Raw genomic sequence first — 25,000 nt, 5'->3', positions numbered from 1 at the left:
TGCAACGCTAAAGCACTTGCCACATTGTTTGCATTCATAAGGTTTCTCTCCAGTATGGACTCTTTCATGTATCTTTAAGCTTCCTGCTTGGCTAAAACAGTTACCACATTGTTTGCATCCATAAGGTTTGTCTCCAGTATGGACTCTTTCATGTGTCCTTAAATTTCCTGCTTCGTTAAAACACTTACCACATTGTTTGCATTCATAAGGTTTCTCTCCAGTATGGACTCTTTCATGTTTCTTTAAATTTCCTGCTGCGCTAAAACACTTGCCACATTGTTTGCATTCATGAGGTTTCTCTCCAGTATGGACTCTTTCTTGTGTCCTTAAATTACTTGCAACGCTAAAGCACTTGCCACATTGTTTGCATTCATAAGGTTTCTCTCCAGTATGGACTCTTTCATGTATCTTTAATTTGCCTGGTTCCCTAAAACACTTGCCACATTGTTTGCATTCATAAGGTTTCTCTCCAGTATGGTCTCTCTCGCGTGTCTTTAAATTTCCTGCTTTGCTAAAACAGTTACCACATTGTTTGCATTTATAAGGCTTCTCTCCAGTATGGAATCTTTTATGTGCTCTTAAATGTCCTGCTTTGCTAAAACACTTGCCACATTCTTTGCATTCATTATGCTTCTCTCCAGTATGGACTTGTTCATCTCTCAAAAGACTTTGTTTCTCGTTGAGGCAGCTTCTTTTCTGTATACACCAAGTACCCTTGTTGACACAACGGCAGTTTCTTTCCTTAACTGATCTTGACATCATTAACAGATTGTGATTTCACTTAAGACTAAAATGCAAAAGAAAAAAAAAAGTTTTTTCTATTAACAACGTCCAACAGACACTTCAGTCAAAGTCAAGTCATTAATCATCTTTTAACTTACAAAAAAGGATTTAGAGTATTAATTTGTTAATAGAAGTTAATGAGTTAATATATATTATACACAGCGATCACGTGTCATATGGTATTCATCGTGCTATCGTTTTGTTCAGTTTCCCACTCAGTTGCTGATTTGTACCTTTCCGTCCGTTTCTCCCTAGGCAGATGTATTTGTCCCAAATGGAAATTATATGTAGCTGCCCATAGATGGTCCACAACCATAGTCATGGCATGTTAGTTATGTACTGTTTAAAAAACAAGCAGCATTGTTTTATCGGGTTTAAAAACACAAGGGACAGCCGAGTGTTTTACACCAGATAAAACATGTGCTATGAGTTTTTTGATCAGCTTCAAAAACATTCCACAAAAAGTGTGTCCTTCTGGATTCCGAACTAAGGTTCAAAATGTGATATTTGCCTACAACAAAACAAGTTGGGCCTCATTACTAGTCTTTATATAGAGAATTCTAATAAGGAGTGGTTTATCGGGTTTAAAGCCCATGCAGGTGACGTTTTATCAATGTTTAGATAGGCTGTTAGGTTCATAAATTATTAATGAGCTATGAAGATTAAGGCACTCAATCTTTCTTTTTTTTGGGAGGGGGAAGGGTGCATTGTTAAATGAAATAGAACATGGATATATATATATATATGTTTGGTGTGTAGCCAGGCATGTTAAAAATATAATAAAAAGGTTGACACTGGCTAAAATATTGTGTTGGACGTTTCGGCAACTGCTGTTGCCTTCCTCAGAAATGCAAAAATCTAACGGCGTGCTGATGGTACACGATGCGTATAAATATAAAATCGCACTTCAAAAGAATATTTTAAAAATAAAATAGACAATAAAAACGAAGGTCTCCAGAGCACTCTAAAATATTTTTACAAATTCTTTATGTTATTGTAAACGTTTGGAAGTGCTATATGCTCGTTTATAGCGTTCGTATCTCGTAAGGAATGCCAAGCCTCCAGAATAAGTCTTTGTCGCCATGCCGATGATCTGTCAACAATTTCGACGTTCATCAAGTCTATTTGGTGATTGTAGCGCATGTGGTGTTTGGCCAACAAAGAGTTTTCATCTAATGTTGCTATGGCCTTTGAGTGCTCTTTGACGCGTGTTTTTAGCGCGCGCGATGTCTGACCGATGTAAACACAATCACAATCTTTGTATTTGATCTTATATACGATTCCTCTAGAGGCCTCCCTCTCGATTTGTCCTTTGGTTTTTTAAGTATATTTGAGATTGTCCGAATAGGTTTATGAGCGACCTTAATGTTGAAACCTCGAAGAACCCTCGCGATTTTCTCGGAGAATCCTTTGGCATAGGGCCGCAAAACAACTATACCGCGCTGGTCTGAATCATTTACTTCTTGTTGTCTGTTTCGTTGGCGACCATTATAGATGAAATTGGCAGGGTAGTTATTAGCGGTAAGGGCTTTTGCTACTCTCTTAGTTTCTCGTACAGATTCCTCTTCGGTGGATGGGATATTCTTTGCGCGATCCATGAGGGTGCGTATGACCGAGTATTTATGTTGGGGGTGGTGATGAGATTTGAAGTCAAGGTAGCGGTCGGTGTGGGTAGCTTTTCTGTATGCAGACACGGTGATCGAGCCATCGTCTTATCTGGTTGTTTTTGTGTCAGGAAAGGCAATAGAACCTTCTGATTCTATCTCGATGGTAAATTTGATGTTAGTGTTGATAGAATTGAGGTGTGCGTGGAATTCATCCGCATGTTCCCTTTTTATGCATACATGGCTGTCATCTACGTATCTGATCCACCATTTGGGAGAGTTTGGAGCCGATAACAGGGCCTTTTCTTCGACATATTCCATGACGAGATTGGCTAAGATGGCGCTGACTGGAGATCCCATCGGACAACCGAAAATTTGTTTGAAATGGTCACCTTGGAACACGAAGAAGTTATTGTCGAGGACGTACTGTAAAAGGGCAATGATATTCTGGATGGATAAATTTGTTCTTTCAGGTAGTGATTGATCAAAGTCTAGTCTTTCTTTAACAACTTCCATGGCTAGATGGGTAGGAATGCAAGTGAACAGTGACACGACGTCAAAGGATACTAGGATTTCGTCGGGATCCACTGACAGTGCGGATCTTTTCAACGAAAGATGTGCTGTTCTTAACTGTGTACTTTTTGTTTTGAAGTGGTGACAAGATATTGGCGAGGTATGTGGGAGACCCAGTGGCGCTCATAATTGGTCTTAACGGGACGTTGTCTTTGTGGATTTTGGGAAGGCCATAAAATGATGCCGGTGTGGAGTCGGTACTATGAAGTTTGTGATAGAGCTTCGGTTCCAACTGTTTTTTGTCGCTGTCATGTGGGGCTGGCTGATCTTTAATCTGTAGGAGAAGTTTATTGAGGGATTTTTCGGTGCTCGATGTTGAGTTCCTTCTTTTGTCTGTTATCTTCTGGTAAGTTTTATCATCGTTTAGAAGGTTGTTTACTTTCTCAGTGTAGTCGTTGGTATTCATCACGACCTATTCGGACAATCTCAAATATACTTAAAAAACCAAAGGACAAAATCGAGAGGGAGGCCTCTAGAGGAATCGTATATAAGATCAAATACAAAGATTGTGATTGTGTTTACATCGGTCAGACATCGCGCGCGCTAAAAACACGCGTCAAAGAGCACTCAAAGGCCATAGCAACATTAGATGAAAACTCTTTGTTGGCCAAACACCACATGCGCTACAATCACCAAATAGACTTGATGAACGTCGAAATTGTTGACAGATCATCGGCATGGCGACAAAGACTTATTCTGGAGGCTTGGCATTCCTTACGAGATACGAACGCTATAAACAAGCATATAGCACTTCCAAACGTTTACAATAACATAAAGAATTTGTAAAAATATTTTAGAGTGCTCTGGAGACCTTCGTTTTTATTGTCTATTTTATTTTTAAAATATTCTTTTGAAGTGCGATTTTATATTTATAAGCATCGTGTACCATCAGCACGCCGTTAGATTTTTGCATTTTTCATCCCTGCTGAGGAAGGCAACAGCAGTTGCCGAAACGTCCAACAGAATATTTTAGCCAGTGTCAACCTTTTTATTATATTTATGGATATATATATTTTTTAATTTCCAGCCTGACAGATTTCCTCAGAACTCACAAAAAATTCTTAGCACAATAACAGGCAGCAGTAGGAGTATCAGTATCATCATCATAAACCTCGAAAACTACACGTAAGACCTACACTGTAAGAGCTAAAAGTGCGGGGTCTTAGCTTTCGTTGTATGGACACTAGGACTACATGTAGGGTCTTAGTTGTACTAGTACGAAAATTAAGATTGCTCGCAAAGAGTGAAAATTACAGGAAAGAGGCCTGAGAAAAGTTACCGCTGGTCAGCGATTTGGTTGCTAGATGTTGTCTCCATACAAAGTTTAATTTAAACATACACATACTATGCCTTAATACGCTTGAATGTTGTGTGACAAAAAAAAAATGTGACATTTGTCGATCCTTACTTCTTGCCACGGAAACTAAAGATGGGGTCCTTTGAATAAGGAGAAACTCAGTCTGTTAACCCTTTTGTTGTAACCACTAAAAATGTGACACATGAATTATTTTATTATCACAGCCAACAAGTCCACAATTTCGCCGTAAGTCACGCAAAAAACTATAAACAGATGTCGTACATGTACATGTAGATGGCCAATCTTATTATTATGTCTGATGGGGGTCTGAAATTGTTTTACATGTAGGACATAAGTGACTTTCTTTAAGTTTCTCTGCATTTACCTCACTCAAAAGCTTATTTCTCAGCTTATTACAATGATGATATGAAATATCATCTATTTGGGGTTGGGGGGTACATCGTGCTATTCTGGTACTGTGATGAATCATTTATTACACACATTGAAATCAGTATAAATGGAAACAAAACATGTCATAACAGAAATTAGTGTATACTAAAACATTGGATAGCGTTGAGCACGAGCACTGATTGGCTACTTAGACTCCGGATTCCTTTGCTATTTACCTCCCAGCAATTTGCACGGAATTTGCGCCCTAAAATGTTGTAATCTTTGCAGGAATAAATGAATTAAAAAGATTTTTTTGTGCTATATTATCTCCCTGTTTTAGTATATATACTAAAACAACTATTCACGTCGGTGTGTGTGGCTAGTGGTGGATATTTACCTCGCCGCTTACGTCCCATATGTAAAACTGTTTCAGTCCCCTATTAGACATGATAATAACATTGACAATCTGCAGCATACGTTTATAGTTTGCGTGACTTACGGCGAAATTATGGACTTGTTAGCTGTGATAACAAATGTGTAATGACAAAACAATTCATGTATCACATTTTTAGTTGTTACAACAAAAGGGTTAATAGATTGAGTTCAGTTCTCCGTATTCGAAAGACCCTATCATTAGTTTCCATGCCAACAAGCTAGCATCGGCGAATACCACCATTTTTTTTCAGTCACAAAACATTCAGGCATGTTATGGCGTTGTACGTGTCTCTTTAAATTACACTACGTACAGAGAAACATCCAGCGCCCAAATCTCTGACTAGCGGTAAGTTTTTCTGGGTTTCTTTTAAGTCATTTTCACTCTTTAAGACACCGGCCTTAGTTTTCGTACTGTGTGGAAATCTAAGACCCGGTCTTTGCTTTTGTACTATGAAAACTAAGACCCCTGGGTCTTAGGTCTTAGGTCTTAGGTTTTAGTTCGTAACACCCAGGAGTAGCAGTAGCAATAGAAGTGGTAGAGTTTATCTGATAAAACAGGTTGTCAAAAATAGGAAAGACATGAGTCCTGATGTAGACTTGCTATAAAACTAACTACAAAATTATCGTAGAATATAAGTAGTAATAATGCATAATTCAAAGATAATTACATTTCATAAAAATAATCTCAGTATAAATGTCTTTTAAAAGACACCATCACTGTGAAAATCTGTCTCTTTTTAGCGGTGCTACAGCAGTTCAAAGTCGACCAAAATCCCATACATTTATTGTAAATTTAACCGTGTTTTCCCCCAACCAAGATGGCGCCAAAAACCGTGGAAGGGTCTATTAACTTAAAATTATGAACGTGTGTAACTGATTTCAGTATTTGTCGCAATAACTCAATGCTAACCATTTTAAAATGGGTACTTAGACTGAAATACTGTTTATATATCATGCCGGTCATTTAGTGATTTGAAAATCTTCACCGGCTGACGGTGATTTCCTAAGCAGCCTGAGGAAAGGGCACATTTAACTAGAGACAGCGCGTCACCCACGACTTGTTCCCTTGTTCCAAGAAAATTACATGACGGGTGGCTTACATCATGCTTAAAAAAATGAAAAACAAAAATTTTATAAAAGCTAACCATTCTTGAACAAGTGCGTAGGCTTACACAGTGTATATCATTGCTACAAACCCACAAATGGTCAACTTTGCGTGCATTGGAACGTTTTGCTCCGTAATTGATACGCGCTTCTGTAGTCGCTTCTGAAAGGGCCACCATCATCATTTCCGAGAAGGAGACAGGCCCACAAAGTTTTAACGAACAGGTTCCAATAGACTGATCTCTCACCTGAAATGGACAAACAAACAGTCTTACCTTCTGTATGGGATTTTTCGCTCACAACAGCTCGAATCATCTGAAACTCGTAGTTTTCTTTTCAAGGAAGCAGTGCCAATTCTGGCCAGCGGATTTGAGAGAAAGCACGGTAGGTACGTTATGTATGGGGACATATATTGTACCGTATACATCACACGGACCTCACTTATCCTGCTTAGCTTACTTAGACGCTTGGGCTGCTTGAAGAAATTCTTCTTTCGGTAGGTACGTTATGTAGGGGAACATTTCTATATCATTCAATGACGTTTACTAACATTTCCAGAATTACCCTTCCGATTGTTTCAATTCATTAAAAAATACCTTAATACTCTTTATTTGGCCTCCAAAATTGTTTCCAGTTTCTCTTGGAACTTACAATGGAGAAAATAATGTTGGAGAGCAAACAAAGAGTAAATTAAATTAAGATTGCTAACTAATCTTTCATTTACTTCTTTTCTTAACATGAGGTATCCAATCAAAGAGCAGGTGGTCCCGCGGATTGTCGGAGTGGTCCTGGTGGCAAGGGTCATCGTCCTAACCGAGAGATTACGGTCATCATTGTGGTTGTGGTGGTCACTCGTCCGCAGTCATTGTGGCTATGGATGATCATCATGCATAGTGCCCATGGTACTCCAGATGTTTACGGTGGTCCCAGTAGTCATGGTAGCCACGTTGTTCTCAGTGCTCACGACAATCGTGGTAGTCACGGTCGTTATAGTGGTGAAGATTGTAATGCCGATCATGGTTGTAATATGTCCATGGTCATAGGTCATTCTTAATGAGAGCAAACCGAAGTCGCTTTCCTGCAATTCATTTGGTATTTGCGTTTGTTAACCAAAATGACATATCTAATGAGAAACCTACCTTGGAATAAAATCCAAAAACACAAGTAGTTGTTAAAGCTTTCAGGCCATTTTGATTGACTTTACCATCAAGCACTGTGGAACTAGCCTTGCATAATTTTATTATTTCAAATGTTGCATAAATTAAACTCTTCAAAACGCATAAATCATAAATTTACGTGTCTGTTCGCTTATTGACCATAAAAATTAGCCAATGAGCGCGCGAGAATTTTGCAGTCATTGTAAAAAATGCTGTTTACAGACGCAAGATTGCAATCTGCAGATTACATCTCTTCTCTGAGTGTTATTGCGTGTTACAATGCTACCGGAAGAGAAAGAGAAAGAGAAAGAGAAAGAGAACAGAGAAAGAAAGTCCTTGGAAAGCTCACTCCCGAAAAAACATTCTTAGGGAATTTTTTAGCAGTAGCGATCTCTTTTAGAATGATGAGTCTTTCATGCAGCCGCAAAAGGAAAGTCCGGAAACAAAGCTCATCCTCTGGCCCATGCACCAGCTCAAAAAACATAATATTTTGAAGCAAGAATACAGTGATTTAGTGTCTCCCAAAAGTCGACCTAACGTGGCAACCGTAAAAGAGTTTACATGAATTTAACAAGATCTGTTCTCGTGTTTTTTCATACCATCAAGACTAAGGCTATGAGAGACTAAGAGGTGGTCTAATATTTGCTTCTCGCTTTTGCAAAGGGTGGAGCGATCACTGTTTTTTATGCCATCTCGGTATAAGCCCGCTTGAGTGGGTAATATGTTCTGTAAAATCTTGTACTCAAACATTTGAAGCTTTACTTCTTGGATGCCACCTTCAACTATATTGGTCTAATTTAAGTTTCATTCTTTTAAAATTTTCTTACTTTATAACGAAAGTAGTAATTTAATTTTAAAGTGGTTAATCATTTCATTTTAAGATAACAGTTGCACACAGGTAATGCAATCCGCTTAAAGAAATGTTTGTAAATAGCCAACACTTCAACTCCTATCAGTACTAGTGGGTGGCTCTGGCATGTGACTCTATCTAGTCTCAGCCTATTCTGTGTTCAAAGGGAGACCAACATGTCACTGGTACGAGTCTGCAAGTCACAATTTAGAAATTAAGGTAAATGGCATGAAACAAACAAAATGAATTTGAAGCGCGGGTTATAGACGAAGGGGTGAAGTGATCCTCACTCTCATCTTGACAATTTAAAGCAATTTTCTCTCATAGACACCTACATTTGACGCCCAGTCAAGGAATCGAACCCAGGCCACATTAGTGGGAGGCGAGTGCTCTCACCACTGCCAGTGCGCTATCCCTGCACCGCAGAGTAAAACTTGTAGATGATTTAACTTTGTTTGACCCCAGACGATTTTACTTCTCAGTGGGGGTCGCCACGGGGGTGAAAAGGTCAATAAATGGCATAGCTCCTAGTAACCTCCAACAACTCAGTGGTAAAGCATCCGAATTACACGTAATAATCGGAAGTTCGAAGGTTTCACTCTTGCAATGGAGCACTCAGATATTCCCTGATCATCTATCGAAGTAATTAATGTGCATGCACCACCGACTTGTGAAGTTATTTTAAGACATTCACAAGTGTATAACTACTCGAAAGTAGTCAACCCTAAAAGAAGGCGATATATGGGTAACTGATCAGGTACTTCAACTATGACTTTGATTACGTCATAAAAATATCCTTGGTTTCGCTTGCTTTGTACGATGTTGTTTCAGATTCAATAATATGTCAAAAAAAAAAAAAAAAAAAAAAACCGAAAGAGCAGAAAAAAGACCTTTGTCTTCCCCGTGTACCCAAGTTAAATTACCTTTTTGACTGTGACAAGAAAATCTTTTTAATACTTGTCTTTTCGATATGCAACTGCCGGGATTTTTTGTGAGGACCGCAGTTTTTCTCGCCTAGTACTCTGCACGCTTGTTGAAGAAACTCCAGTGAAAAATTTATTTCACTTTACCACAAGGTTTTATTCACTAACCCAAAATCAAACTAGTGTACTGATATATTGGGAGAACAAGGCTGTGAGCTTAACGGACATGCATTTGAGATGTTGTCAAATGACGTTTCCGTCTATGACTCCCTTTGGTACCTAAGGAATCTTTGCTTTAATTAGAAATCCTTTATAATCTTGTCTTTTCTTTTAATGAACAACAACAACGAGATTTATGTTAACATTTACGTCTATATGACTTATTTTAAATTTCATAATCCTAAAGAAAGGTTCGTAAAGTGAAGTTCATATGGTGGCAATGCACACTTGACCTTAGAAACAAAATGTGACTGCCTGGATATTTCCCAAAGTAAGGAAACAAGTTTTTCCTCCAGGAACACTTCGATATGCAACAATTTGGTGGTTAAGATGCATTTTTGCGGAAAATGGTTTAAGTTTGGCACGACTTAAGAAAGGTGATATGCTTAGTGGTCCCGAGGTCGTTAGTATTTCCCGTTGATTCCTCTCGGCAACCATCGACGGTGTCACAATCCCAAAACATTAGCTCACTGGAAAATAACGGTTCCTTCGGATCGATTTGACCTATAAGATAAAGATCGGGGGTAGTTTGTGAATAGGCACTTTTCTGGAAAATAATTTCTTATCTTCTCTTTAGGATAGGACTTGCCAATTGTTTTCCCATAAACCACATAAATTGTGCGTTACGTTGCTATGTAGCCGAGCATTGCTGCCGGGGATTTTAAGGACGGTACCTACTAATTAAAGATATTTTCGCCCCGGTGTGTGATTATGCAGGACATGTAGATCTTAACAAGTGTTATTGAAATTCAAAAAGAAAATTGGGGGTAACCACGCATTTTTCAAACATAATTCATGAATAATATTTGTAAAAATCTTTAAAATACAAAGCAATGTATGACGTTCTTTCTCAAATTGAAGCTTAATTATTTCAAAATGCATGGGTACCCCCTTTTTTTTTTTTGGATACCAAGAGTACTTACTAAGATCTACTTTCTCCGGATAGTTTTAAACCGCGCAAAAATAGCCCTGTATTGGTAAGCATCGCCGATATGAAATCCAAGTATCTCGAGATGCGCAGAACGTATGCGCATTAACAATAGTAAGCACCGTCCTTGAGCTGCCTGGGGTTAAAGAGGCCCGTTGGTTACAAAAAGTCGTTGTTTCTATTGGAACCTTTAAAATACTATTTTAAAACACATAAAAGGGCATTTACAATAGCTTGAACTGGTATAACCTCCCTTTCCCCCCCCCCCGGAAAAAAAAACCAAAAAAAAAAACATTGTTTAGATATTTAAACAATGGTCTAATTTTCAACGCACCTTAGAAAAGGCTGAACGCATATGGCGGCGAAGTAACGTCCAACCAAACCTTACCACGAGGAAATGGAACGCTTTTTAAATTTACAAACGCAACACCATTATAGCCGAAGAACTAAAACTTTCTTAAACAAAATTCATTAAAAAGCCACCCAACTACTTTAAGTTGATGGCTCCTCAAACGTCATATGATTTTGATAGTGTGCAAGAAGAAGCTCCTCGTTGCACAACTCCTCTTGGCAAAGCCAACAGCTGTAATTTTCACCCTGGTTTGAACTATGTTCCTGTCGAGTGCAGGGGCGATGGATCTCTACTTGGTGTTCACTTGCACTTGCAGAACGTCCTAGTGCTTTTTCATGTTTCCTGACACTTTTTTTGTTGCGAAAACAGTTTCCTTTTGGCTTACGTTTGTAAGGCTTCTCTCTAGCATGGACTCTTTCGTGTTTCCTCAAATCTCCCGCATGGCTAAAACACTTGCCACATTGTTTGCATTCATAAGGCTTCTCTCCAGTATGGACTCTTTCATGTCTCCTTAAATTACTTGCAAAGCTAAAGCACTTGCCACATTGTTTGCATTCATAAGGTTTCTCTCCAGTATGGACTCTTTCATGTGTCTTTAAATTTGCTGCGTTGCTAAAACAGTTACCACATTGTTTGCATTCATAAGGTTTCTCTCCAGTATGGACTCTTTCATGTATCTTTAAGCTTCCTGCTTTGCTAAAACACTTGCCACATTGTTTGCATTCATAAGGTCTCTCTCCAGTATGGACTCTTTCATGTCTCTTTAAGCTTCCTGCTTCGCTAAAACACTTGCCACATTGTTTGCATTTATAAGGTTTCTCTCCAGTATGGACTCTTTCATGTATCTTTAAGCTTCCTGCTTGGCTAAAACACTTGCCACATTGTTTGCATTTGTAAGGCTTCTCTCCAGTATGGACTCTTTCATGTGCCCTTAAATTACTTGCAACGCTAAAGCACTTGCCACATTGTTTGCATTTGTAAGGCTTCTCTCCAGTATGGACTCGTTCATGTGTCTTTAAATGTCCGGCACTGCTAAAACACTTACCACATTGTTCGCATTCATAAGGTTTCTCTCCAGTATGGGTTCTTTCACGTTTCTTTAATTTCTCTGCTTCGCTGAAACACTTTCCATATTCTTTGCATTCATTATGCTTCTCTCCAGTATGGACTCGTTCATGTGTCTTTAAATGTCCGGCATTGCTAAAACACTTACCACATTGTTCGCATTCATAAGGTTTCTCTCCAGTATGGGTTCTTTCACGTTTCTTTAATTTCTCTGCTTCGCTGAAACACTTGCCATATTCTTTGCATTCATTATGCTTCTCTCCAGTATGGACTTGTTCATCTCTCAAAAGACTTTGTTCCTCGTTGAGACAGCTTCTTTTCTGTATACACCAAGTACCCTTGTTGACACAACGGCAGTTTCTTTCCTTAACTGATCTTGACATCATTAACAGATTGTGATTTCACTTAAGACTAAAATGCAAAAGAAAAAAAAGTTATTTCTATCAACAACGTCCAACAGACACTTCAGTCAAAGTCAAGTCATTAATCATCTTTTAACTTACAAAAAATGATTTTGCGTATTAATTTGTTAATAGAAGTCAATGACTTAATATATATTGTACACAGCGATCACGTGGCATATGGTATTCATCGTGCTATCGTTCCGTTCAGTTTCCCGCTCAGTTGCTGATTTGTACCTTTCCGTCCGTTTCTCCCTAGGGAGATGTATTTGTCCCAAATGGAAATTATATGTAGCTGCCCAGCGATGGGCCATGACCATAGTCATATCGTCATCATCGCATTCATTAATAGGAAGTTAATAAAAAGACAATCAACACGGTACATACAATTGTGTTAAGTGTTCTAAGAAATTACGGAGTTAGTGACGCGAAGAAAAGAAAACTTCTTAAAGATAATCAGATTTAGCAGAAGAAAATAAAACGCCTTAAATAATTAGAGTTAACACACGATATTAACTTTAAGTAACAAGATAACAAATACAAAATGTGTGCATGTAAGTGCTATATTTCCGATAACGATGTCAAACAGCAATTCAAAGTGTTGTAGTAAGCAATTTTTTTCTTCAGTCTTGTAATCATCCAATTGCTGGCACTGTGTGTAAATTTCGTGACAACGACCTTGGTATCTTAAGTGTACACAGCCCTTTTAAAATGGTTAATTTCCAAAATAAAATCAATCGCTGTATGCTCGATTTCACGACGTGGCTGAAATTTACAACATGCCTCCCTGAAAATGCGCGAAGCGACCAATACATTCGATTTTTGTCGCAATGGAGACAAAAATTTATTACTAGCCACGACAATGATGTATTTGTCTCGTGTCCAAAACGACCACCATACTTAATTAGTTTATTCGGCAACATACATTTTAACCAGGTCTTTTAAAGGGTTTCCCTAACCGACAACAGGGTGTCATCTTATGAAAAGAGTAATATAAACAGTGTACTCGCTTAATATTTACTCCCTTAACATTGATAACAAGACGCTAAAGTCAGCGTTCACTCGGGATACTGTTAACGGCATGGAGATTTTTTACAGTTCAAGATTTGAGAGAAATTGCTTTGGAAGTTTCCTTCAGGACGAGTATGAAAACTGAAACCTTCACACCATGGTGATTGAAAACACCAACTGCCTTTGAACTGAAACTCGTAGCTAGTGTAAAATTGATGTATTTTCTATTGGTCTGCGTTTGAATTCTTCTAATTTGAAGGGTTTTTGTGGTTTATTATCAGGTGTTTTCTAGGTGTTTTAGTAGTCCTCCGGAATATTCCCATCGAGTTACCAGGCTATTTACGCAGCTAGCAAGTTTTGGTTGTTCTCTCACTCTCGCAATTCAACACTGACGTTTTCAGCTAGTTCCCCCACCCCACCCTCTTGATTGTACAGATTTTTTCTTTTATTTGTCCTTTTCTTTGTCCGTTCAGAATTTGCTGGAAATACCGCCAACAGGTGCTTCCGCTGCGGTTGGTTTGGTCACGGGGCTGACGCATGTAAAATTGGTTGGGTCCAAGGCCTTCCATCGAACAAAAGTGCCTCTTTTACTACCCTTAATGCTCGGTCAGGAGCAGGAATCAAGTAGGATGGTTTCTACTAACTAATATATGGTACAGGTAAGTGAGGTAACAAATCTTCCATTAGATCTAAGCGAGTACCAGGAATTGCCTGAGCTCAAGGTTCATTTGCCCATGAAAGAGAATTTAAGGAGAAGTGTTGGTTGCTGATAGATATTTCAGTTTTGTGCAGATAATCGTATTGAATTGGAAATCCAATGGGTTCCTCGAACTGAGCTTTTATGGGTCGTCTTATTGACATTGGCGATTGACAGTTTGGTGATGCCCGTTTCCAGCTGTATCTAGAGAAGTAAGGGAGAAAACATTTTACGTTCTTCCATATAAAAAGGGGAGGGATGCTCGCCGTCTCGCTTAGGGGCGTAAATTTCGGATTTTGGTCTCACTTAGGGTGTTCTGGGCAAAACGCAATCATACACCGCCGTGGTGGTTTCCTTTAGGGTTATAGCCGTGATGGTCTCCTTCCGAAGAAATATAAAAGGGTATGTGTACATTTTTATATTTCTTCACGACGGTGAAAGTAATAGATAATAATGTCAGTGCCATCATTAAAAATGACAGTATTTTATATCAGTAGGGCTAACGCTCACATGGTTCATATGGGATAGAAATCTAGCACTTCACGTTACACTCACTCTCTTCAGTTAATTCTGTTTAAAATACAAGTGCTACACGGCCAACGTTTGTATAAAACGTAACCTTTCCTTGTGTTTTAATATGGTCTCTTTTAGGGGTCAAAAAAAGCCTGGGCCACGACCACATTGGTCTCCTTTAAGATTTAATTTAAAATTTCCGACGAGCATCCCTCCCTTTTATATGGGACAGCAGTTGAGTAATGGCAGAAATCAATTGGTCTCCTTCTCACCATTTGTTAAACCCAAAGCTGAAGAATTGCACAGTTTTCAAAGCATATCCCGGCAAGTGAAGCTTTGGTGTAAAGCTCCCCATTATTTTAATCTAGCTTCAGCATAAAATATCCTCAGTACATATGCATTCGCCAACTTGTCCTTTGCGTCGTCTACCTTTTTTTCCTTGAGATACTCTCGAAAAACGTTGAGTGCAACTTTTGTTCCTTTCTTAGTATTCTCGCCGTTTTTTTGATCAACTAAAGGTGTCAAAGCATTCTCTGACTGATCGGGGAACCGATCTGCCATTTTCACACAAGAGTACTCAAGGCCTTTCTTTAAAATCTGGATCTGGGCCAGAACAAACCTAGTTTTGTTCTATGCTCTGTTTTTTAAAACTTGTTTCATATCTAGTCCGCGGCCAGTCCGCGTTTTGTAGCCGGCCCGCAGTCCGAGTTTTATACCTGGTCCTCATTTTATACCCGGTCCACAGTCCGCAGTCCGCAGTCCGCAGTCCGCGGTCCTTATTTTATACTGACCGCCTATTTTCATTCTTCCGATTATACGATTGTCACGGTTTGCGTCCCACAAAACACAACCCCTAATAACGGAAACAACACAAGACCACAGTAAAACTCAATTATTACTCGAAGGAGTTGCGCCCGAACGAACACAACGCAAGAAAAGAACACACTAAATTGATACTCGATTATTACCCGTTCTAAAAGAGTTGCGCCCGATCAATATGTCCGGCTGCCAGATATCTAGACACGGCCACGATCATTTCCGAGAAGGAAGAAGCAGGCAAACAAAGATTTAACGATACAACACCTTCGAAGAGACCGATCTCTCACTTAAAATGCAGTAACAAACTTTCTTACCTTCTGTTAGATAGCTTTCGCTCACAACAGCTCGGACCTTCAGTTCACTCCTTCTCTTCGCAATGAGCTTCGCAATGGTCATGCTATTCTGACCAGCGGACTTGAGAGAAGGGAGAGGACGTCATGTTTGCAACTCTGTCCATGAGGAAACACGTAGACTGGTGAGGGGACGCAAGAGAGTAATACTATTTTGCTTGATCACTAGCCAAGGGGGGGGGGGGGGGGGGGATTACTCCACGGAGTAATTTCAGACCTAAACATGCCATTTTCCACACCCGTTTTCAGACCTGACCTCTAAAATTCATACCCGTTTTCAGACCTGAAAACCTGACCTGAGCTTGCAAATATACACCCGTTTTCAGACATGGCTTTATAAGATCGTTACATTATTATAGTATCCGAGTGAAATCACAACAAAGTATATTACGTTAAAGCATAATATTTTTTATTAGGAAGTATAAAACACTGAGAATTGCATCAGGCACAAAATTCTAGAATAGTTCACGCTTTAAATTGTGCCGTCATGACAACAGTTTGCAGATATACTAATCGATCTAACGGGAACAGAATAACAGAACAGAACAATAATATAAAAAAAACGAACTCGAAAGGAATGAAAATACATTGACTCGTTATTATACATTATAAGGCCTATTAACATTGAACATAAATCTATCTCTTTTGTATCAATTTAAATGAAAAAAAAAATCATTTGAAGTTCAGTTCAGTTCAGTTAGTCGTTCCAGTTACGTACTGAGAAGAAAAATATGTTTGTAAGCTTTCGTAAATGTTCCCGGCCCCAAAAACCCTACCCGATTTCAGACCATAATTGTCAAAATCTATACCCGTTTTCAGACCAAAACGGCTCAAAAACCATACCCTTTGGGGCGGCACATACCTATATACCTTTTATAGGGGAGTACCCCCCCCCCCCCCCGGGATCACTAGTCGTCTTGTGTTTCGGATTTGCATTTTTTCGGATTTGCATCTCGATTCAATTTAATTTCTTTATTCACGCTATTCTCAGTATTTACAGTAACAAATATCTAATTTAGAAAGAAGCAGATATCGAGCTAGGGAAAAATACGTTATCCTCAAAGAAACTGATCGCTGTTGCTATTGTACCAGGGGCACCCAACGGGAATATAGTTCAAAACCACTTAAACATAGCATTGTTAAACGTATTTTAGTATTTAAACGGTAGATATAGGCATATTTTTATCCCCTATTTTTTTTTATCTGTTTGGATCTCCTAGCTGAAAGTTAAGTGATCTGAAAAATCTAGGGATCAAAATTAACCTTTTCGAAAATTTCAGCCAGGAAAAAGGCTCCCGAAAATTCTAGGTGACCTTTTTAGGGTAAAATCCGTTAAAAATGGGCAATTATACCATTTTTTCAGATGTTTGAAAATCCTAGGACAGGCAGGCAAGCAAGAAATTTTACAACAGATGTTCCGAAAATTCTAGATCTCAAATCGTCTTCTGAACAGATATTTTCCGAAAATTGACGTTGGGTGCCCCTGATTGTACGGACGGTGTACAAAGTCATGACTTTTTACAGACGGGTCTCAGCGTTTGACACCATCGAGTGCGAATGATCATGGCATGAGGCTGAAATTTCCCTTGCTTTTGAAAAACAAATTTACAACATTAAGAAACGATTTAGAATACAATTTGATGCTAAGGTTTGACGCAAATGCACCTATCAATGGCCATAATCTAGAAGGCAGAGGGGCCCCAGTCAAGGGAGGGGACTTTGCAAAGGGCTCAGCCAAATATTTCAATTTCCCTCTGATAGATGGGGCCCCAGAGCAAGCAAAGTCAAGAAATTGCCCCTCCTAGAGAGGTATAAGACTATCATAATTAACAAATGAAGAGGCCTTGCGTGTGACCTGTTCTGTTGTAAAGCACGCAGGAAGCGGATAGAGCACGAAAGAAATGTAGGGGAAACTTGAGATGTAGTCCGCGAGTGTATTCCCTATTTCTCGAAACACATCACAGGCGAGGCTTCTTTATTTGTTTTCTTAATTGCCGCACGCATTCGGCTAGAATTTTTGCAAAACTTTATTTTCTTAATCCTACGAGTGGCATCAGCTGTGCATCTGTACACGAAGATTAATTGGAAGACACTTTACTACACTTTGTTTCAGGGTTCCCCAGAGTTCTTCTCTCCCTCAGTCAAGAGAAGCTCTGGGGGTCGAGATTGGCCATGTTGCCGAAACAAACCACAAGGAGTTGGATGAGCCCGCATTCTTGTGTTCGGCGGCTGCAATTCCATACATGCAAACAACTTGAATGACTCAGAGTTGCTCTTTACTAAGTACTTCGATGTTACCCTGGTGCGAGGTGTTAGAGAACAAAATCTCCCTGATTTTTCCCAACCCCCAGGTAAGATTCTCGTTCAAATCTCCCTATAAGACCCTATAACGAGTGTAATTAGCCCGGGGTCCCCCCACTTTCCCCAGGGAATGGCTGATGATCTTGTAGTCTTGGAGGTCGACGAGCGCAGTCATATTATAGTGAAGACAAGATTTCTGCTCGTAAAAGGATGTGAGACTTGACATGCTTCGGTTTGTTTAACAGCCGACAGAGAAGAACTAGCAAGTGGGATGGGATACTTCCACTTTCACAGCTTCGGGAACTACCTTGTTCAGAACCCAATTTGTTATAGCACTATCAAGAACGGTTTTACGTTCAATTCGGCCATTTGTTTATGTTGGTACCTAAAATACTAACTGTATTTTTCACATACGGTTATTCCAGATTTGGCTTGTAAACTTCTTGGCCAATTTAATTGCAATAACGGCAAAAAAGTCACGGTAGTAGTATATTAACAACAAATGTAACTTTCAACGGTAAACAAAAATAATACACTAATCATCCATTAATTGCGGTTCTAAGTATGCAACAACTACTCCTTATACTGTATGGTAGCTTTTTTCGTCTGATAGGAATAGGGATTACCAGATTTTACGGGACTGTCGAAACTGATGAAGTTGATTGACTATATTTGGTCGACTGCTAATTCCAAAAGTGTTTTTGTTGTAAGGAATCATGATCTGATGTCGTGGGAAATGGATTTCTCAGGTCAGAGACTTTGGCATTAGTATACTGATAGGAATGAACGGAGCCGGTATGGCGATGACTTTTCTCAGTTCTCGAGCGAAAAAACAAATCTTAATTCGATCGTTCCGTTCTCACATGATGGAAATCACAAGGTATAGCGCAAACATTGCAGTCCGTTTTCAACTGAACACATCTCTGTTTACAAAAATTAAAATTAAAAGATATCTCGTTAGAATGAAGAAACCAAACGCTGAAAAAAAAAAAAAGCTCAGTCTTGGTCTTGCTTCCCCTGTGAAACGCTAGGTACATCACTGTGCATTTCTAAGCACACCCACAAAAAACCGTTAGTACTAGCAGGAATGCAAAACGAAAGCTTGGGATATATGGCATCTCATATGGCACCTTTTTACCTTTTAATTTAATCATAAACAAGATAACTTCAACCACAATCAGTCATTGCCATTTTAAAGCAATTTAAACAAAGTTTCTTGACATTAAAAGACACCAAGGCGCCTCAACTTGACGACTCCTCAAATGTCATGTGATGTTCGTAGTGCACAAGAAGAAGCTCCTTGCTGCTCAACTCCTCCTGGCAAAGCCAACAGATGTGTTTTTCAGCCTGGTTTGAATGATGTTCTCGTCTGGTGCAGCGATGATGGATTTCAACTTCAAGTTCTTTTGTACTTGCAGAACTTTCTTGTGCTATTTCAAGTTTTCGGAGACTTTTTTTCTGTTGCTATCGCCTCGTGGATCCACAGCTACTTTGACAATGTTATGACGAAATTCATGATCAATAACAGGACAGACGCATGAAAAACTGACATCAATTTGTTATATTTATAGTGGAAGTGCAGTTTGCTATCAAGTTAGTTCACAGGCACCCCACTTTTAATAATTGAAAGAAACATGATTTTAAGACCCCCAAGTGGCAGGAGGCAACCAGTTGGCTATTTACAAAGCGTGGTAGAGTTGAATCCGGGACAACTGGAAACAAATTCAAACAAGAGCCATGAGCCCATCTGGAGGCTACAACTCTACTGTGTTCTTGCAACGGCGTTTTCACAAGTAAGGTTATTTTTAGATTGAATTTCCCGCGAATTAGACTCCCACAGGAGCCCGATGACCAATTACAAGAAATTAAGCTGACGTCATAGGGTCACCGAACAGGAACTGCCTTTGTTTTTTGACCTAATTCGCGGGAAGGGCTAGTCTAAAAATAAACCTACTTGTGAAAACGCCGTTTCACAGACGCTGTATGGATGTTGCACGCTCCAGATGGGCTCCTGCAAGAGCCTCGAACATGATTTGAACCCCAGGGCAACCGCATGCTAAAACCAACGCCCTAATCACTGGACCACGCCACCTCCCATATTACAACCTGCAACCTGCAATCTACGACCTGCAAATAACATCAACCATAAAGGAAAGTTGTAGACTGCTTTGGATTAATTCTATCGGTTAATTCTATTAAACCTACCTTGGAATAAAATCCAAAAACACAAGTAGTTGTTAAAGCTTTCAGGCAATTTTGATTGACTTTACCATCAAGGACTGGGGAACTAGCCTTGCACTTTATTGCAAAATAATTCTTGTTATCTCCTATTTGATATTCATACTGGTTACCCATTTTGGTGCTCGCACTATTTTTTAAAAAAATTGTTTAATTGACACAAATATACAATGACAAGAATAACATGAAGTACCCATTTAACAAATTTGACGAAATTCATTGTCAATAACAGGACAGACGCATGAAAAACTGACATCAATTTGTTTTTTACAGTAACAAAAAGGCAGAGGGGTTAAAATAAAGTCAAAGCACGAGAAGAACGCAAGACAAAAATGCAAGAAAATTCAATTTTATTCAATCTGACGCAACTAAATTCATGAAGTTGCCTCGCTCCCTTATTGGCTAATGAAAAAAGAAAAGACACTTTATATTGGTTAAAAAGTGACCTTGCATAATTTTATTATTCACAAAATGTTGCATAAATTAAACTCTTCGAAACGCATAAATTATAAATTTACGTGTCTGTTCGCTTATTGACCATAAAAATTAGCCAATGAGCACGCGAGAATTTTGCAGTCATTGTAAAAAATGCTGTTTACAGACGCAAGATTACAATCTGCAGATTACATCTCTTCTCTGAGTGTTATTGCGTGTTACAATGCTACCGGAAGAGAAAGAGAAAGAGAACAGAGAAAGAAAGTCCTTGGAAAGCCCACTCTCGAAAAAACATTCTTAGGGGATTTTTTAGCAGTAGCGATCTCTTTTAGAATGATGAGTCTTTCATGCAGCCGCAAAAGGAAAGTCCGGAAACAAAGCTCATCCTCCCGCCCATGCACCAGCACAAAAAATATAATATTTTGAAGCAAGAATTCAGTGATTTAGTGTCTGCCCATCAGTCGACCTAACGTGGCAACCGTTTAAGAGTTTACTTGAATTTAACAAGATCTGTTCTCGTGTTTTTTCATACCATCAAGACTAAGGCTATGAGAGACTAAGAGGTGGTCTAATATTTGCTTCCTGCTTTTGCAAAGGGTGGAGCGATCACTGTTTTTTATGCCATCTCGGTATAAGCTCGCTCGAGTGGGTAATATGTTCTGTAAAATCTTGTACTGAAACATTTGAAGCTTTACTTCTTGGATGCCAGCACTTTTTGCATTCCACCTGGTAACACCTTAAACTATATTGGTCTAACTGAAGTTTCATTCTTTTAACATTTTCTTACTTTATACCGAAAGTAGTAATTTCATTTTAAAGTGGTTAATCATTTCCTTTTAAGATACCAGTTGCACACAGGTAATGCAATCCTCTTAAAGAAATGTTTGTAAATAGCCAACACTTCAACTCCTATCAGTACTAGTGGGTGGCTCTTGCATGTGACTCTATCTAGTCTCAGCCTCGTCTGTGTTCAAAGGGAGACCAACATGTCACTGGTACGAGTCTGCAAGTCACAATGTGGAAATTGAGGTGATATTGCATGAAACAAACAAAATGAATTTGAAGCGCGGGTTATAGACGAAGGAGTGAAGTGATCCTCACTCTCATCTTGACAATTTTAAGCAATTTTCTCTCATAGACACCCACATTTGACGCCCAGTCAAGGAATCGAACCCAGGCCACATTAGTGGGAGGCGAGTGCTCTCACCACTGCGCCATCCCTGCACCGCAGAGTAAAACTTGTAGATGATTTAACTCTGTTTGACCCCAGACGATTTTACTCCTCAGTGGGGGTCGCCACGGGGGTGAAAAGGTCAATAAATGGCATAGCTCCTACTAACCTCCAACAACTCAGTGGTAAAGCATCCGAATTACACGTAATAATCGGAAGTTCGAACGTTTCACTCTTGCAATGGAGCACTGGGATATTCCCCGAGCATCTATCGAAGTAATTAAAGTGCATGCACCACAGACTTGTGAAGGCATTTTAAGACATTCACAAGTGTATAACAACTAGAAAGTAGTCAACCTGGGTAACTGATCAGGTACTTCAACTATGACTTTGATTACGTCATAAAAATACCGAAAGAGCAGAAAAAAGACCGATGTCTTCCCCGTGTACCCAAATTCAATGACTTTTTTGACTGTGACAAGAAAATCTTTGTGATACTTGTCTTTTCGATACGCAACTGCTGGGATTTTTTGTGAGGACCGCAGCCATTCTCGCCTAGTACTCTGCACGCTTGTTGAAGAAACTCCACTGAAAAATTTATTTTACTTTACCACCGTGACGGTTTTATTCACTTACCCAAAATCAAACTAGTGTACTGATATATTGGTAGAACAAGGCTGTGAGCTTTACGGACATGAATTTGAGATGTTGCCAAATGACGTTTCCGTCTATGACTCCCTTTGGTACCTAAGGAATCTTTGCTTTAATTACAAATTCTTTATAATCTTGTCTTTTCTTTTAATGAACAAAAACAACAACAAGATTTATATGCTAACATTTACGTCTCTATGGCTTATTTTGGATTTCATAATCCTAAAGTAAGGAAAGTAAGGAAACAAGTTTTTCCTCCAGGAACACTTCAATTTGGTGGTTAAGATGCATTTGCGGAAAATGGTTTAAGTTTGGCACGACTTAAGAAAGGTGATATGCTTAGTGGTCCCGAGGTCGTTAGTATTTCCCGTTGATTCCTCTCGGGAACCATCGACGGTGTCACAATCACAAAACATTAGCTCACTGGAAAATAACGGTTCCTTCGGATCGATTTGACTTATAAGATAAAGATCGGGGGTAGTTTGTGAATAGCCACTTTTCTGGAAAAGAATTTCTCATCTTCTCTTTAGGATAGGACTTGCCAATTGTTTTCCCATAAAACACATAAATTGTGCGTTACGTTGCTATGTAGCCGAGCATTGCTGCCGGGGATTTTAAGGACGGTGCCTACTAATTAAAGATATTTTGGCCCCGGTGTGTGATTATGCAGGAAATGTAGATCTTAACAAGTGTTATTGAAATCCAAAAACAAAATTGGGGGTAACCACGCATTTTTCAAACATAATTCATGAATAATATTTATAAAAACCTTTAAAATACAAAGCAATGTTTGGCGTTTTTTCAAATTGAAGCTTAATTATCTCTCAAAAATGCATGGTTACCCCCAATATTCTTTTTGGATACCAAGAGTACTTACTAAGATCTATTTTCTCCGGATAGTTTTAAACCGCGCAAAAATATCCCTGTATTAGTAAGCATCACCGATAGGAAATCCAAGTATCTCGAGATTGGCAAAACATATGCGTATTAACAATAGTAGGCACCGTCCTTAAGCTGCCTGGGGTTAAAGAGGCCCGTTGGTTACAAAAAGTCGTTGTTTCTAGGTGAACCTTTAAAATATTATTTTAAAAACACATAAAAGGGAATTTACAATAGCTTGAACTGGTATAACCCCCCCCCCCCCCCCCAACAAAAAAAAAGAAAAATGTGTTTAGATATTTAAACAATGGTCTAATTTTCAACGCACCTTAGAAAAGGCTGAACGCATATGGCGGCGAAGTAACGTCCAACGAAACCTAACAACGAGGAAATGGAACGCTTTTTCAATTTACAAACGAAGAAGTGAAACTTTCTTAAACAAAAGTCATTAAAAAGCCACCCAACTACTTTAAGTTGATGGCTCCTCAAACGTCATATGATTTTGATAGTGTGCAAGAAGAAGCTCCTCGTTGCACAACTCCTCTTGGCAAAGCCAACAGCTGTAATTTTCACCCTGGTTTGAACTATGTTCCTGTCGAGTGCAGGGGCGATGGATCTCTACTTGGTGTTCACTTGCACTTGCAGAACGTCCTAGTGCTTTTTCATGTTTCCTGACACTTTTTTTGTTGCGAAAAAAGTTTCCTTTTGGCTTACGTATGTAACGCTTCTCTCTAGCATGGACTCTTTCGTGTTTCCTCAAATCTCCTGCATGGCTAAAACACATGCCACATTGTTTGCATTCATAAGGCTTCTCTCCAGTATGGACTATTTCATGTCTACTTAAATGTTCTGCTTGGCGAAAGCACTTGCCACGTTGTTTACATTCAGAAGATTTTTCTCCAGAATGCACTCTTTCATGTCTTCTTAAATTACTTGCGACGCTAAAGCACTTGCCACATTGTTTGCATTTATAAGGTTTCTCTCCAGTATGGACTCTTTCATGTATCTTTAAATGTCCTGATTGGTTAAAACACTTGCCACATTGTTTGCATTTATAAGGTTTCTCTCCAGTATGGACTCTTTCATGTGTCTTTAAATGTCCTGCGTCGCTAAAACATTTGCCACATTGTTTGCATTTGTAAGGCTTCTCTCCAGTATGGACTCTTTCGTGTCTCCTCAAATCTCCTGCTTGGCTAAAACACTTGCCACATTGCTTGCATTTATAAGGTTTCTCTCCAGTATGGACTAATTCATGTCTCTTTAAATGTCCTACGTCGCTAAAACATTTACCACATTGTTCGCATTTATAAGGCTTCTCTCCAGTATGGACTCTTTCATGTGTCCTTAAATTTCCTGCTTTGCTAAAGCACTTGCCACATTGTTTGCATTTATATGGTTTCTCTCCAGTATGGACTCTTTCATGTATCTTTAAATGTCCTGATTGGTTAAAACACTTGCCACATTGTTTGCATTTATAAGGTTTCTCTCCAGTATGGACTCTTTCATGTATCTTTAAGCTTCCTGCTTCGCTAAAACACTTACCACATTGTTTGCATTCATAAGGTTTCTCTCCAGTATGGACTCTTTCATGTGTCTTTAAATGTCCTGCGTCGCTAAAACATTTGCCACATTGTCTGCATTTGTAAGGCTTCTCTCCAGTGTGGACTCTTTCGTGTCTCCTGAAATCTCCTGCTTGGCTAAAACACTTGCCACATTGTTTGCATTCATAAGGTTTCTCTCCAGTATGGACTCTTTCTTGTGTCTTTAAATGTCCTGCTCGCCTAAAACACTTGCCACATTGTTTGCATTCATAAGGTTTCTCTCCAGTATGGTCTCTATCGTGTGTCTTTAAAT

At 39.1% G+C, this 25,000-nt stretch overlaps 1 protein-coding gene across 1 annotated transcript in view; it reads right to left on the bottom strand.

The window, feature by feature from the left end:
* LOC138040715 (zinc finger protein 721-like) overlaps positions 1-25,000 on the bottom strand; it is a 60,916-nt gene that overhangs the window by 381 nt on the left and 35,535 nt on the right. The window contains exons 2-6 of the mRNA XM_068886390.1: positions 24,057-25,000; positions 17,891-17,914; positions 15,436-15,535; positions 11,001-12,050; positions 1-635 (exon numbers count right to left, since the gene is read on the bottom strand). The exon at positions 1-635 is cut by the window's left edge and continues 381 nt beyond it; the exon at positions 24,057-25,000 is cut by the window's right edge and continues 114 nt beyond it. Of these exons, the coding sequence (XP_068742491.1) occupies positions 1-635; positions 11,001-12,050; positions 15,436-15,535; positions 17,891-17,914; positions 24,057-25,000 (2,753 nt within the window). The remainder of the gene's footprint in view (positions 636-11,000; positions 12,051-15,435; positions 15,536-17,890; positions 17,915-24,056) is intronic.

Source organism: Montipora capricornis, chromosome 3 (assembly GCF_036669925.1).
Source record: "Montipora capricornis isolate CH-2021 chromosome 3, ASM3666992v2, whole genome shotgun sequence".
In the NCBI taxonomy this organism is placed as follows: domain Eukaryota; kingdom Metazoa; phylum Cnidaria; class Anthozoa; order Scleractinia; family Acroporidae; genus Montipora; species Montipora capricornis.
Note: the sequence above shows the minus strand (reverse complement) of the source record. Positions and strands in the feature narration are given on the sequence as shown.